General features: G+C 34.3%; 1 protein-coding gene across 1 annotated transcript; it reads left to right on the top strand.

The window, feature by feature from the left end:
• Nucleotides 1-12,881: 12,881 nt before the first annotated feature.
• On the top strand, nt 12,882-14,708 carry LOC131656062 (peroxidase P7-like). The gene is made up of 3 exons (XM_058925845.1): nt 12,882-13,209; nt 13,304-13,498; nt 13,931-14,708. Exons 1-3 carry the CDS (start codon nt 12,994-12,996, stop codon nt 14,480-14,482), a joined length of 963 nt encoding a protein of 320 aa, XP_058781828.1. The 5' UTR covers nt 12,882-12,993; the 3' UTR covers nt 14,483-14,708.
• Nucleotides 14,709-15,364: the final 656 nt, after the last annotated feature.

Here is a 15,364-nt window from a genome sequence, read left to right as displayed (position 1 = left end):
CTTAAGGCTATGTTTGCGAGTTTGGAGGGGAGGGGAGGGGAAGGCTTCCGAAAATGAAATTTTAAAAAAATATAGAAAAATATTTGACATTTTTTGAAAAAATGATTTTGTTTAGAATGATAAAAGAGTCATTATCATTACTAAATTGTTAATTTTCAAAATAGTATAACAACCTAAATGATATTTGGAAAATTTAGTTAAGCCCTCCAAAACCCTCCAAAACCCTCCTTCAATACAATTTTTGAGTTCCCCCATTTTATGGGGTTTTTGGTGATATGAATAAAATCAAACCCTCCAAAACCCTCCTATCCAAAATCTTTTTATTCATTTCACACAATTCTTTCTATTTTCTAAAGCCCTCCCATCCCTTCCCCTCCAAACTCCCAAACAAAGTCTTAGAGAAACAACAAAATTAATTTATGGTTGTTTTCAATTTAAGCCTACGATTTCATGGTGATTTTTACAAATTTTATGGCAAGGTGAATATCCTGAGCAGAAATATGTGTTTTCTTAAAACCATTTAGCCATGTTGTTATTGAAAATCATAAGGAGAAGAATATGGATTTTACCACTAGTTATATTAATGAAATAGTGTGATTTTCTTTTATTTTGGATTTTCTTTCTACCTTTATTGGATTGAAATACTACTTCAAAATTGTTGAGTGAATAATAAAATATCCATTTTAGTTTTGATTTTTATTCTCAGATAAATACTTAATTTTAATTTGGAAATTTTGTGAATAGGCTTGAGCTTAAAAAATGGATATCCTAATATTTAGAATAATTGTATCGTTGTATTGTATAGGTCATCTTGTAGTGATGTTTTCTTGTAGTGATTACCTTCTAAATAGGAAATAACACAATAAATGTGCACCAACTATTCTTCTCTTGGTAGCTATTTTCTCTCTGATTCTTTGTGGCAATACTTCTAGTCTTAATATTAAATAATATTTTGCCATATATTAATTATTTTTACTCTTATTATTTTTACTCTTACTAATCCTAATAATATGTAATGTATATATCTATTCAATTTAAATTTAAATCCTTCAATTAAAACCTATAAACATGTCACATTATATATTTCACAAATTAATATGTTTGACAAAAGAAATATAAATTAGATAAAATAGGATTGCTAATGATAATGTATATTATGTTAAATATACCAACTTAAGTATGCAGTTATTTCAAAAATTGTTGACTCTGCAATGCCATGAATTTATTTCCACTCTAGTTAACCTTCGGTCGTTATTAGTTACCTAAGTTTTTGGCTAATAGTTAATTATACAATTGAATATTATTATGAAATTGGATCTTCTACATAAGCTATTAATGTTGACGTTACAACAAACTTTACCAAAATCTATCAAAAGCCTAAATGCAAGGCTTTTTCGATTAAAATTAAAGTTGTGAAAACGTTATATATAAGGTAAATTCTTAGGTATCCATGATAAGTAATTGGATATTGGTACCTTAAATGTAAATTGGTTTAGATTTTGATTTTATTTTAAAATAAAATAATTGTGTTCTGATACTCATGATGAATTGGCATTGAATAATTTACATTGATTTATAAGTTTTTGAGATGATAGCTGTCAATACCCTAATTTTTTATCCCAAGATCTCAATTTATTTTATAATCATGATAAAAGAGTTTGGTCATCATCATCACCATTCATCTCATATCAATATCATTTATGCATCATTGTTAACCCTATTATACAAAAAATGTGTTTGCTTGTTTGTTTCTTTGTTCCACATGATAGGTGATTGATCGAGGAGCTCGGGCAATTAGGATTTTATGGCTCACAAAGGGATTTAGGATTTCTCATATGCTCAAGTGGTTTCCCTCATCAATATCCAAAGCTCAATAGTGCTTCAACTCAAGATCATTAACTTTCAAATTCATCTGGTACACAAATTAGGGTTTTGACCTAATTCTCTTGGGAGGTTGTCTTTTGGTCAAAGCATGATCCTATGGCTCAAAAACATGATTTAAGGACCTCAAGTATTTCATAATATCCCACTCATATCATTCATTTGGCTAGAAGAGCTTGATTCCTTTGTATTGGAAAGATTGCATTTCAACTGCTAAAAAGTCAACTATGCAAGGTTCCACTTTGACTTTTGGAATTTTTTGTCTACTATGAACTTCTAAGGTCAAGAATCATGCAAAAATGATTGATAAAGTCATTTGATCAACTTTAATCAAGAAAATCAATCAAAAGTTTCAAAAAAATGGAATTAGGGTTTTGGAAAATTTTTAAGTTATGGAGAAAAATCATGTTCAAGTACTCAACTTTGAAGACTTGTAACTTCTTAATCAAGCCACCATTTTTCATGCTCTCTAGACCGAATTGAAGAACTCATTTCATACAACAACTTCATCTTAGGGGTTTGTTTCCAAAAGATGTAAGGATTTTGAGCTATGATGCCATGAAAATGATAACTCAAAGGAAAACACTTGGAAAAAATTTCAAGGCAGTTTTGATCGATAAAAGTAGCTGACTTTGAAGCCATTTTTCACAATGATCCCTTTTGATTCAAGAAAAACTCCAAAAATGAAAGATTTAGAGGATGTCCTGGGCTTTCCAAAGAGTACAAGAACACATTTTATCATGCTTGAGCTATGAGTTTCGAAGAGATGAAGTTGAGGTTCAAAACTTGAATTCTAAGTCATTTTCATGAGATGTTCTTAGAGCCAAAACATTTCAAACCTACTAAATCCTTGATTACAGTTCTTATAACTTACAAATCTTACTCTGATCAGAAGATTACACAAGTCTAAGGAACATTATCCATTTGTTTTGATTATTAACCAATGTTTCATTCCATTTCAAGACTAAAGGCATGACTTCCCCTTTGGTAAAGTGACTTTAATCATAAAGTTTTAAGTCTTGATCTGATACATTGTTGCTTCTGATCACACAATATCTTAAAACAACCAAGCAACCAACTAAAATCATATGAGCCTCCCTATTGTTCATGAATCAAGCACGCTAAAGTCATTAGAACCATAACTTTCAACATTACTTCACCTTTAAGTAAGCAAAGTCAAGTTGAGCTTGGAAGCTCCAATTGAGCTGATTTCTTCACTCACAACTCAGGTTCCTTGCCTATAAATAGAAGCCCTTTACTCTAAAACCAAACACACCAGAAATCTCAAAGTCACTACCTCACACAAAGTTCCATTTTCATCACTTTGCACAAACTTTCAAATTTTCAATTCCCTTCAAGTTTTCTGCAAACTTATCACTCAAACACCTCACATGTAACACATAGAACTTGTAGCAATCTTAAAATTGAAACTGTAACAGCTTTATCACCATTCTCCATTTTCAACTTTCACCATTTTCAACTTGAAGTGAACAGAGTAATTTAAGCATCCTCAAGGCAAACAAGTCATTCAATTAGCTTCAGGGAGGTCCAAGGAAGGTGTTAGAATCATCACTTTGCTTCTGGAAGCAATAGAAGAGGCATTTGACTTTCTCCAATTGGTAAGATTTTTTTCATTTTTTATTTTCATCATTTGAGCATCCTTTTTGATAATTCTTGATTCTATATTGCTTTGTATGATGTAAGGAATAAAAGCCTCACATATCTGCCATTTATCTTTAATGTGTGTCATTTAGTTTGATTTTGAAATTCTAGGGTTCTTAGAGTTTTCTGCAAAACTAATGAGCTACAGGTTGAATAAATTTATGAGAGCTACATGTTTGAGTTCGTGTTAAAATTCTAAGCAATTTTCATGTTTACATCACTACAAATGGTTGAGAAATGAGAAAACTCGTTTTCTGGAAAATTGACTTGTCTTAAAGAAGAAGATGAAGTTCAAATTTGAACTTCTGGGCATATTTTAAAATATATTTAATTGAATTCAACTTAAACACTGGATGTATAGCCACCCTAGTGGTAGAGCGCGTGCCTGTTATGCCTTGATTTTTTGTACACTTCTCATTTATAACTTCTATTTTAATAATATATTAAAAAATACCAAAAATATATTTATTTTACTAACTTTTAATTAATTCAAAACTAGTACTTTTTATACTTTCTTTAAAGGCCTTTATAAAAAAAACTTGGTTAATTCCTTTGTCCAATTGATTACTTGTGTGATTGTGATGATAACATGTTTGACTTAAGTTCCATTTGAAGTTAATAACATGATTCAAATGTTTTATCACCTAGGTTTTTTTTTTTAAAATGAATGAACTTTGTTTGGATCCTAAAACCCTAATTCTATGATCAATGAACTTTCCCTTTGATTTTGATGCATCATCTTGTTAATATTTACTTATACATCAATGCCATGATCATACCTTGATTCCTATGCTTATACCATGATAAAATCAACCATACTTTGAAACTTAAACTTGTATGATTAAATTTTTACATAAACAAAATGATCGTCTTCACCATGTTCATACATTTAATACACTTTTCTTGTAATCTTTTTTTATTGATGTGTATCCATTGAGCATACTTTGTTTACTTATGTACATACTTGAGTGATCCACATACTTTTACCATATGCTTTAGGGTTAAGTATGTTTTGGATCCCTATAAATATCTCAAATTTCATTTTTAGTCCCTATTAAAAAAATGACATATTTTGGTCCCCATAAAATTATTATGCACGTAGTTTTAGTCCCTACTATTAAACCGATGTGTATTTTTGAATGATTATTTTACACAGAAGTTTAGAACATTATAAAAAGTTCCTCAAAAAAATAGAAACTCTAAATTTGATTTCTAAGTCGAGATTTGGATTACTTTTATCATTATCTTTTGAAATTTAAAAAATTCATATTTAATTCTTCTCATTATAGAAAATTATATAATTTGCTAAAGAAATATTTTATAATATTCTAAACACGTGTGAAAAAAAGTATTCAAAAATTTAAAATTTTAAGGGTAATTAAATAGTTTTCAAAATTTTAAAAAATAACAGGGACTAAAACTGAATGCATAAAAGTTTTATAGGGATTAAAACATGTCATTTTTTTAATAGGGACTAAAAATGAAATTTGAGATATTTATAGGGACCAAAAACATACTTGACCCTATGCTTTATATATACATTTTCAAAATATTATTTGCATACTTTTCTTGGCAAAGAAAAATAGAGTCTTCCATCTTCTTGATTTGTAACCCAAGGAAGTAGGTTAATTCATTAACCAAGCTCATCTCAAACTCATATTGCATCTCCTTGACAAAAAGTTCGTGAGGATCTGACTGAGGAATAACATGGGTCAATGTATGGAGGATATCTAATCCCTTGCTCTTATACAAGAAGAGATGAGATAGGTTCTTCAAAGGACAAATGAAGATGGTAATCTCACCCCAGAGGAAGGTTTTATGAATCAAAATGTCAGAAATACTTATGAGAATCCTATTCATATTAATAAGAATTCACATCATTAGAACGATTCAGAACTTGAAGCCTTCAGGTTCCTGACTGAGCAGAAGTTTCACCTCCTGGAGCATAGGTTGAAAGTTGTATAAGGTCGTAACTCAGTTTATTTAGACATTATCAGTTTGTGCCTAGTGACTGGTATCAAGATCCTTGCTAAGTTCAGAATCCCCAACTTTGGGAAATACAAGGATACCACTTGTGTGTGGACTCATGTGAAGGCATTTTGCAACAAAGTGGCTCCTTATGCTAAAAATGACAAGTTACTAATGCATTTCTTTCAAGATAGCCTCAGTGGTACATCTCTTGAATGGTATACTCAACTCGAGCGAACTCATATCCGAACTTGGAAAGAATTAGCTGAAGACTTTATAAAGCATTACAAGTACAACTATAACATAGCTCCGACCATAATTCATCTCCAAGCCTTGACTCAGAAAATTGATGAGTCGTTCAAAGAGTATGCACGAAGATGGAGAGAACTAGCTGCCAAAGTTCAACCTCCACTCTTAAATTAAGAGCTTATGAATATGTTCAAAGATATGTTGAAAGGTGTATACTACCAATATCTAATTCCATGTAATGCCTCCGAATTTTCAGAGTTGGTTGCCATTAGAGAAAAAAATTGAGAATGGTCTCAGGAACGGTAATATCCAAGATGTTGTTGTTACTTTTGAATTACCCAAGCATGTGGAGGAAGAAACCGATGTAGTTTCTGAGTATGAAGAAGATTCTCCTGATTCTGATCCTGATTAGGTCTCTTATCATGAAGCGGTAATAGTTACTCCTATGCAGGATGCTCCTGAAATTTGTGTTGTAACTCTCAGTCAGCCACCTACTCAGTTTGTTCAACGAAAGTCTGTTCCATGTGATTAATCAGTTCAGTATGCGCCACAACGAAGAAATTATCGACAGAATCATCGCCAACAGGGTAGGCAGAGGCATAGAAGGTTAAAAGAGTGTATGGTGCTATTCCTATGACTTATAATCAGTTGTTACCTAACTTGCTCAAGCTTTCTTTGGCGGAACAAAAATAGTTTGACCATGTTCCTTTTTCGTATCCTGTGGGATTTGACCCTAATGTTAGTTGACTACCATACTGGGGCACTTTCTATCAAAGACTATAATAAATGCAGGGAAAAGGTACATGACCTACTTAATGCAAAGGCTATCATATTCACACCTGAAGGCCATAATTGAAGTTCTCCTTTGATCCAGTGAATCTTCTAAAGCAATAAGTCCAAACGAAGAGGATCTCCTCAACATTGGAAATCTTTATATCATCATGCATTTTCATGTGTAATCTTTCTTGTTTTGTTCAGTAACGTTGTATGCAAAGCTTGTTTATTTTTTTATCAATAATAGTAATGCATTGGATATGTTTGTCTTGAAAAAATCCATTCATTTCCACTCTTAAATGTGTTTTCTCTGCTTGTGATACTTGACTCTTGTTAAACAAAGCATGATAACTCCGAAGGGAGAATGATGAACATGTAATACCCAGAACCTTAAATAGTATGGTTTTGAATAAAACGTTGTTGACAATGTACATACATTGTTTCAAATCTAGAAACACTGGAGATATAAAAGTGTGAAACCCTTGTTAACCCCTTTGAGCCTTGAAGTAGGAGTTTCTTTTCTCAGAAAAGTCCTAATATTAACTTGGGAATAGATAGTCTTTAGTTAATTTGATCGAGCATTCAAATTTCAAAAGGAGTGAACATTCGAGGATCAATCCCCCCTTATCCCCTCACCTATCAAGAGGTCAACTAAAAAAATCAAAACCACAATGGTTAACCCTCACCAATAGAGGAGTGAAGCACTCATTACCATGTCAACAAGTCAAAAGACTCAGGATCACACGACTTGTTCAAAAAGGAGATGAATGAATCAAAAGAAAGAAAGAATGCCCGCTAAATCAAAAAGAGAAAAACAAGTGACTGGGGCAATCAGGTCAAGATTAGAAGAATCTCTTAAAGTGAGAGTAATCAGGGGTAGTAACCCAAGCGTCTTTGAAACTACCTCCAACACTGTTTAGTCAGGGACAGTGTTCCAAAGTTAATGATACTAGGGAAAAATGTTTATGATAGCTCTGATCTAAGAAATTCCTCTCGAGACAAATTTCTTCAAAGTCCCTATAGGCTGGGGGAAAAGCAATATGCAATGACATTTCTCCTCTTCAGGAGTTGATAAGTTTAAGTTTAGGCGCAAGCTAAACAACTTGTGAATTCGAAGACTGTCGGGAAGTCACGATCGTCATCCTTAACACTATTCAGAAGGCTAAAGTCAAATCTTCATTGGCACCTCTCTTTAGAGATCAGTTGGATTTGCAACTCCCCACTCTGGAGGTTGCAACCAAGGGTGATTGGCAAATCGAATTTTTATCCCCAACAGTAAAGTTCAATCTTCATTGGCATCTCTTTTCAGAATTCAGTGTGATTTGCAATTCCCTCCCAGAGGTTGCAGCCAGTGGTGATTGGCAAATCAGTTGATTATTTCCCACATGGATCAAAATCTTAAAGTTTAGGTTATTAGCACTCTTAAGCAGAAATCAAAACTCTATCCTGAGAGTTCCTTGCAGGTATCCAACTTTGTATTGGCACATTGCATATAATAATCACCATTACATTACATCCACCCAAATGTGTAATGCTTCCATTTATATGGAACATTACTCTGTAGAAAAATTCAAACATGCATTGAAGCATAAGCCAATTTTGTTTCCTTCTCCCCCAGTGGATTCGCCTAATCTTTAGATTTATCCCTAGAATTTTATCCCCACAGATATATTTATGATGTTACCCGCAAGTGTCCATGGAGTCCATGACTTTCTAGGTTCTTTGTGTTTTGAATCCACTATTATCCTGGTATTCATGTTTAGTCTAGTGGTTACTAGTTCTCTTGAGCCGAGTCTGCTTACTCGTCTCTTTGTTGTAAAAATTATAGGTGCTCAGTGATAACACGATTTTATATCGTATATTTAGCTTGAAATCCATAAATATTTATAGCATTTTCTGTTAATTATATTGTTTTATTATGATATTATGCGAGTATTTGCTTCATTTCAGGTTTTACACTCTCATTGAGACTATTTGTGAAAAGGAGAAGAAATGAAGCTAAAATGACTACTATTTGTGTCTAAAAGATGAAAAAGGGGTGCTGAAGTGAAAAAGGGGTGCAAAAGGAGACCCAAAAGCCCAAAGAGAGAGACCAGCCCACGAAGGAGCTGGAAAGACCTAAAGAGCACGTGGAGACGCCCGTCTCCAACGTCTCTCTCTGCCACGTCACGATGAGGAGACGTCCGTCTCCAACTCCCCCTATATTTTCTCCACTTGAGACGCACGTCTCAAGTCAGTTGCTGAGTCTCCCTAAAGAAGTGGAGACGTGCGTCTCCGAGTTCCCAGCCCAGAAGTCCTGCATTCACGCGTTCCAACTGCAAAGGCTCGCCTATAAATAGAGGAAGCTACTTCACTTCAATCTGTCAGATTTTCTGCTAACGAAGTGCTGCCGAAATTACTCCGCGACCATTATTTTCTTTCCTGCTTTCAATTAAACTATTTTATTTTCTTACAGCAATTTCTACACCGGAAATTGTTGTGAACCTTTTATAAATCTAGCCTTACGTTAGATTTATCCTTTTTATTCCTTGTTTTAAATTTCTGCCCGTTTATTTCCGAAGAACGATCCAGCCAACCTGTGGTGGAAGTTCGATACTTCAAGATTCAATTCAATTAAGATTTATTTTATTTCAGGCTTATCATTTACTGCTTTATTTATTATTGTTATTGCATGATATATTGTATGCCATTTAACATGCCTTTTATTATAAACCAAATTAATTCATGCATGCTTAATCGTATTAATATGTCTGGCTAATTAACTAAGATATCGGTATGTAAAGTAAGTTAACCGTGGGATCCGAAATAAATTGGCTTAGTTTTATTTTATTGAATATCACTTGTTTTTGGTTTGTATGTCTAATTTAATTAGTAAGTCTTAAAACCAATAGAGCGAAAGTTTGAGGGGTTAAGACGGTAAAAGGTTAAAACCAATAGAGCGAAAGTTTGAGATCTTTAACTGGATAGTAGACATAGGACATTAGTTTTAAGGATGGTGAAAGCGTATTAAAACTAATTAGAACTTATTTATTTTCAAAAAATGTTTTTACACCCGCGCGGGATGGAGAAAGCGTACGTTAGGGATATTAGCATGTTCCGAGTCAACAGAGCGAAAGTTTGAGATTAGGATATTTAAATAGATAACAACTTCATAAAACAAGCATTTTATTAATTACGTTGTTTCCAAAAAGCTTTTCTAAAATCTAATGGGATGGCGAAAGCGTACATTACGAGTTAGGACAGTAGTCTAAATCAACAGAGCGAAAGTTTGAGAGGAGGACTTTTAATCAATTGAATTAATAAAGATTTTTAATCGAACTAATACGTTAGCCAATGGACCTTCGGATCACCTAAAGTTAAACGAAATACATACTGATATCCGTCTATTATTATATTTCTTAGTATTCACAATCACTTCCCCTTAGAAACAATCAAAATATTAGTAGCCTTAGCTTTACATAGTAACCTTAGATAACGGTAGATCGATTCGTAGTCCCTATGGATTTGATATCTTTTAAAACTACACGACACGACTGTGCACTTGCAGTCATAAGATTAATAGACACGTAAAGTCGCGATCACTCAGCAACTGACCTAAAACATTGGGGCTTACCTGATGCAGTATGCTATTATGACCTGGGGACTGTTTGAAGTCGATGATGCTTATGAACAAAATGAAATTCGTCTCTCTAAGGAGGTAACCTAGATGAAGGATGCCCTAAAGGTTCAGACCGACAGGTGGAGGAGTTGAATAAACAACTATCTGAAGCGAAAAGGCAAAAAGTGGAGTCAGAGTCCAAGTTCTTAGATCTTGAATCCAATAAAAAACTGACGAAATCCTTGCAGGAGGCCCAGGTGGACATTTTATTAGCTTTTGAGAGAGCTAAAGCCCAAGCGTTGTGTCTTCAACCTGACCTTAGACCGGTTTAACAAAAGCCAAAATACACAACAATTCTGAAGCAAAAGCTCTGTCTTTCGAATTCAATTCAGCAATTTGGACTCCTAAATTCCAGTTCCAAATTACTATGACTATACTTGTCCCAACGCTTTGATAATTAATGTCTAGAATTTGATCATCCAAGGGCCCATAATAATCTATGCATGGTGCATAGATTTTTATCTATGCACGGTAACTGCACCCGTGAATAGAAGAGGAAAACCACTTCAAATCAACAAAAGAACAAATGTTTCGCCACCACAGTGAATCATGCTTAGAAGTAGTCGACGCAATGGTAGCCAAGATCTTCGTCTACAAGTCATCGTACATGTAAGATAAAAACCATACCATATGGAATTTTCGTCATTGATAATACGCCAATACCATTTTCTCAACAATGCCAATTGAATCTTCCGCTATGCTTCAAACCTAATCCACCATCCTTCTTCGGCTTACAAATTAAGATTTAGTTGAGCCAATTAATTTTCCCCTTATCCTCAATACCTCCCCATAAAACTTATCGTTGAATCTTAGTTAGCTCAATCAACACCTCTGTCGGAGCCTTGTAAAACAAAAAGTATTGCACATGCAAACACGTCAAATCTTCTACATTCATCGTCAACAGATCAAATCTCACTAAGAAAAAAAGAAATCCACCATCAACCTTTGAATTATTGACAATGAATGATAGTACTAATTTTTATAAATTAAGAAAGTAAGAACGAGTAAACTAGGAATCGAAATTGACACCCCCGAGTAAACTAAGTGCAAGAGATTTAGTTCAAAAGGGCTCTGGTTGGAGGATAGGGACAGGGGAGAAGGTGGTAGTGCAGAAGGATAGGTGGATTCCCAATGGGGTAGGATGTAAGGTGGGGGTTTTGTTGCGTGATCAAGGGGTTGGCATGAAGGTTTCTGAATTGATAAGTAGCGATGGAGGGCATTGGAAGCGGGACCTAATTTTTTTGCTGTTCGTGGAAGAGGATGCGAGGCAAATCATTAACCTTCCTCTCTCTACAAGCAGAAGAGAGGACGTCCTTTGCTGGTGGCCAGAGAAATCTGGTGAATTCTCAGTAAAGTCTGCTTATCACCTGTGCCTGCAAGGTAAATTTGACAAGCTACCGGGTCCGTCGAGATGTCCGGACCAGAAGATCTGGAAGCTGATGTGGAATGCGCCAGTGCAGCCTAGAATTCATAATTTCCTTAGGAGGGTGATCAAGATTATCCTCCCAACAAGGGATAATCTAAGGAAAAAAGGAATCCAGCTTGAAGATCTTTGTCCCTTCTGTCATAATGAGCAAGAATCTGCCCAGCATCTATTTATCCATTGTGACTTTGCCAAACATTGTTTCTTTGCCTCTGTGTTATGTTACAGGTTGCCTCAGGAACTTGGGGTTATGGACTGGCTGCAACAGGCTCTTTCGTGCGGGGATAGATTCAGCATTCAAGTTCTCTACTATACCCTCTACGGAATCTGGAAGGCAAGCAACAATCTGATCTTCAGGAACAAAGCGCCCTGCGAAATTACCGTGGCCCATGAGGCTGTAGTTGCTGCGGCAGACTTTAATCTTTGCCACCAGGAGACGCGCTCTAGAAGAAATCAAGGGGAGGACCACGTGCAGGTGCCACTTGATACTCATGCGGTGCAAGTTGATGCTGGGGTTTTCCCTTCGGGAAACACTGCTTTTGGCTGCGTTGTAAAGAATCCGGAAGGAGATGTTATCATGGCTGCGTGCAAAAGAGAGGAGTTGAATGTGGAGCCTGCGATAGCCGAAGCTCTAGCAATTAGATGGTGCTTGAAGATGGCAGCAGAGCTTAAGTTGGAGCGTATTCTTGTGCAGTCGGACTGTCTTAATATTGTGGAGTGCATAAATGGTGTATCAAAACTTGTTGTAGCTGATCATATTGCTGCGGACTGTAGGGACTTGTTTAAATGTTTTTCTTTGGCTTCTGTTATGTTTATTCCTAGAGTTAGAAATGTGGAGGCCCATAGACTTGTTAAGTTTGGTCATTCCATAGGTTCTAGAACCTGGCTTGATGGGGTCCCGGACCCTTTATCTTTGGATGTATGGCATGAGCCAATCTCGTTTTAATATATCCATATTTTTGCAGAAAAAAAAAAAGACATTGGGCAAAATTAAGAGATATGTTACTTTAATTTGAATTCTTATCTTAATCATTAAGATTGACTTTTTAATTACCAAACCACCCAGACTATATCAATCATAGACAAATTCCACTTTTCAATAACTTACACAAACGAACTTTGTTTAGATTAGTATATATGAAGTTTGATGAAATTTTTTTAATAAGTTATTTTCCTTGATGAATGTTTCTTGCCATGAAATTGTCAATTTTTAGGCCTAGTCGACTTTTCACAAATTATTTTTTATGCACTATCATGTTTCTTATGTCACTATAAATATACACATCAATGTGCATGCATTACAACACAAATAAATCTTCATAAACCCAATAATTTCCTCACAAGTCACTTATCAATAATCATTAATTGCATAGTAAAAATGTCCTCCAAAAAATATTTCTCAATGTTCTTCCATGTATTAGTATTTGCAACTCTTGCAACTACAACATTTTCAGCACTAACACCAAATTACTATGACTATACTTGTCCCAACGCTTTGAGCACCATTAAAAGCGTCGTGAAAGCTGCAGTTCAAAAGGAAAATCGCATGGGTGCTTCTTTACTACGCTTGCACTTTCATGATTGCTTTGTTAATGTACGAATATCTATCTCTATCTCTATTTCTATATATCCATGTTTATATATATACACCTTCCATGACAAGCATTTGAATTTTTTGTGTGATTTAGGGTTGCGACGGTTCGATTCTTTTAGACTCTACGTCTTCCATGGAAAGTGAAAAAAATGCAAATCCAAATATCAATTCAGCTAGAGGATTTGAAGTAATAGATAAGATCAAACAAGCTGTGGATGAAGCATGTGGAAAATCGGTTGTTTCTTGTGCAGATATATTGACTATCGCTGTGAGAGACTCCGTCGTCGCGGTTAGTAATAATAATATTAACACTTCTTCTTCATTACTTTTAAAATGTCATTTTTTAGAAATTTTTCATTAATTTTTATTTGGTGTTAGTTGTTCAAAATAATATTAACAATTACACACTCATATTTTTTTAATGGTGTAACAAGTTAGCACGAAATAGCTACAATTAATAATTATGTCAAATATAATAATATGCCTTAAGTTTGAACTTGCTATTTGAATAGATCAAAGTGAAGTCACACAAGCTACATGTTACTAGTATTTTATTTTCATATACCTATAGAACTTCAATTTTAGAAAAAAAATTATTGCATGAATAATAAAACTAATTTTATCAGACAATTATTAGTATTAAATTTTCTTTAGGTTCGAATCGTGCTAGACACAAATTACTTATTAAAAAAATATATTAAATTTAATTATATGAATGCAGTTAGGAGGACCATCATGGAAAGTGAAACTAGGAAGAAGAGATTCAAGGACAGCGAGTCGAGCCGATGCAGACAAAGACATCCCCGGACCATCTTTCAGTCATGCTCAACTCCTCAAAAACTTCGAAAACCATGGCCTAAATGAAAAAGACCTAGTTGCTCTTTCTGGAGCACACACTATTGGATTTTCACGTTGCCTTTTATTTAGGGATCGAATCTACAATGACAACAACATCGATTCTAGCTTTGCAAAAGAGCTTCAAAATATTTGTCCGAGAAACGGAGGAGACTCTAACCTTACGCCTTTGGATAGGGTTACACGGGCGAAATTCGATGTGCTTTATTTCGCGGATTTGATTGAAAAGAAAGGTGTTCTTCATTCTGATCAGGAATTGTTGAATGGTGGTTATAGTGGTGCGTTGGTGAGAAAATATAGTTATGATACTAGGGCTTTCTATAAGGATTTTGCTAAATCTATGATTAAGATGGGAAATATTAAGCCACTTGTTGGAAATCAAGGTGAAGTTCGTTACAACTGCAGGAAAGCCAATTAAGTTATTAAGAAACAAGGAAGAAAGCACATTAAATTTATTTATTTTGTTATAGGTTAAAGAAAAGAGCACTTGAATATTGTTGTGCACAAGTGTGACATAGTTCGTGGTAATAAAACAATGTAATAATGTGTATTACATGCATTCACTTCATTTATGTTTAATGTTGTTTTGATTCATGGATTGATTTTTATTAATCTCATAAGGTTATTTATTCTCTCCTTGACTTTTCTATAAAAATAAGCATATATGTGGTTGCATACCAAATAATGTAAGAATGAGATAGTCGAAATGGTTAGAATATAGAAGAAAATTATTTTGAGATTTTGTGAGGAATTAAAGGGGATAGACACTTTTTCAATGGAAAATAAGATTGAAGGTAGAGAAATACACAAGAAAGAGGGGTTTAAATTAGATATTTAAAATTTTTTTTCCTTTAGAAATAATATTCATTTAAGATAAACAATAAAGTGTGCAATGAAGATAAAGATGACACATTCATGTTATCCAGGTTCACCTTAGAAAAGGTTAATCATGTCCATCCGTCAAGGTGATTTTGCCTTAGAAAAGGACTTAATCCACTATCATCAAAATGATTACAGATGCACGGGCCAACTGCCGGTGACTAACAACCAAAGCATTGATCAATCTCTTAGTGGTCTCTTAAGAATTATGACCCAACTGATCCCCTAAGAGATATAACGATCAATGACTCCTTAACAATTATGACCCAACTGGTCCCTTGAAGGAGATTTCTCCATAATAAAAAACTGTCAAAGTCTTCTTGAGTATACAAACTAAGACTAGTCATTCAAGGAACAAACAACTTACAGTTGCTTATAATGTTTGCGTTTACATGATTGCTTTTTATAAGCTGATTACACA

Source organism: Vicia villosa, linkage group LG3 (genome assembly GCF_029867415.1).
Source record: "Vicia villosa cultivar HV-30 ecotype Madison, WI linkage group LG3, Vvil1.0, whole genome shotgun sequence".
Lineage (NCBI taxonomy): Eukaryota > Viridiplantae > Streptophyta > Magnoliopsida > Fabales > Fabaceae > Vicia > Vicia villosa.
Note: the sequence above shows the minus strand (reverse complement) of the source record. Positions and strands in the feature narration are given on the sequence as shown.

What these genes read in the sequence shown, in the direction of transcription:
- LOC131656062 (XM_058925845.1), top strand. Translation starts at nt 12,994, where the DNA reads ATGTCCTCCAAAAAATATTTCTCAATGTTCTTCCATGTATTAGTATTT. An exon ending in TTCATGATTGCTTTGTTAAT is followed by an intron (nt 13,210 to 13,303) that starts GTACGAATATCT and finishes TGTGTGATTTAG; the next exon opens with GGTTGCGACGGTTCGATTCT. An exon ending in TGAGAGACTCCGTCGTCGCG is followed by an intron (nt 13,499 to 13,930) that starts GTTAGTAATAAT and finishes ATATGAATGCAG; the next exon opens with TTAGGAGGACCATCATGGAA.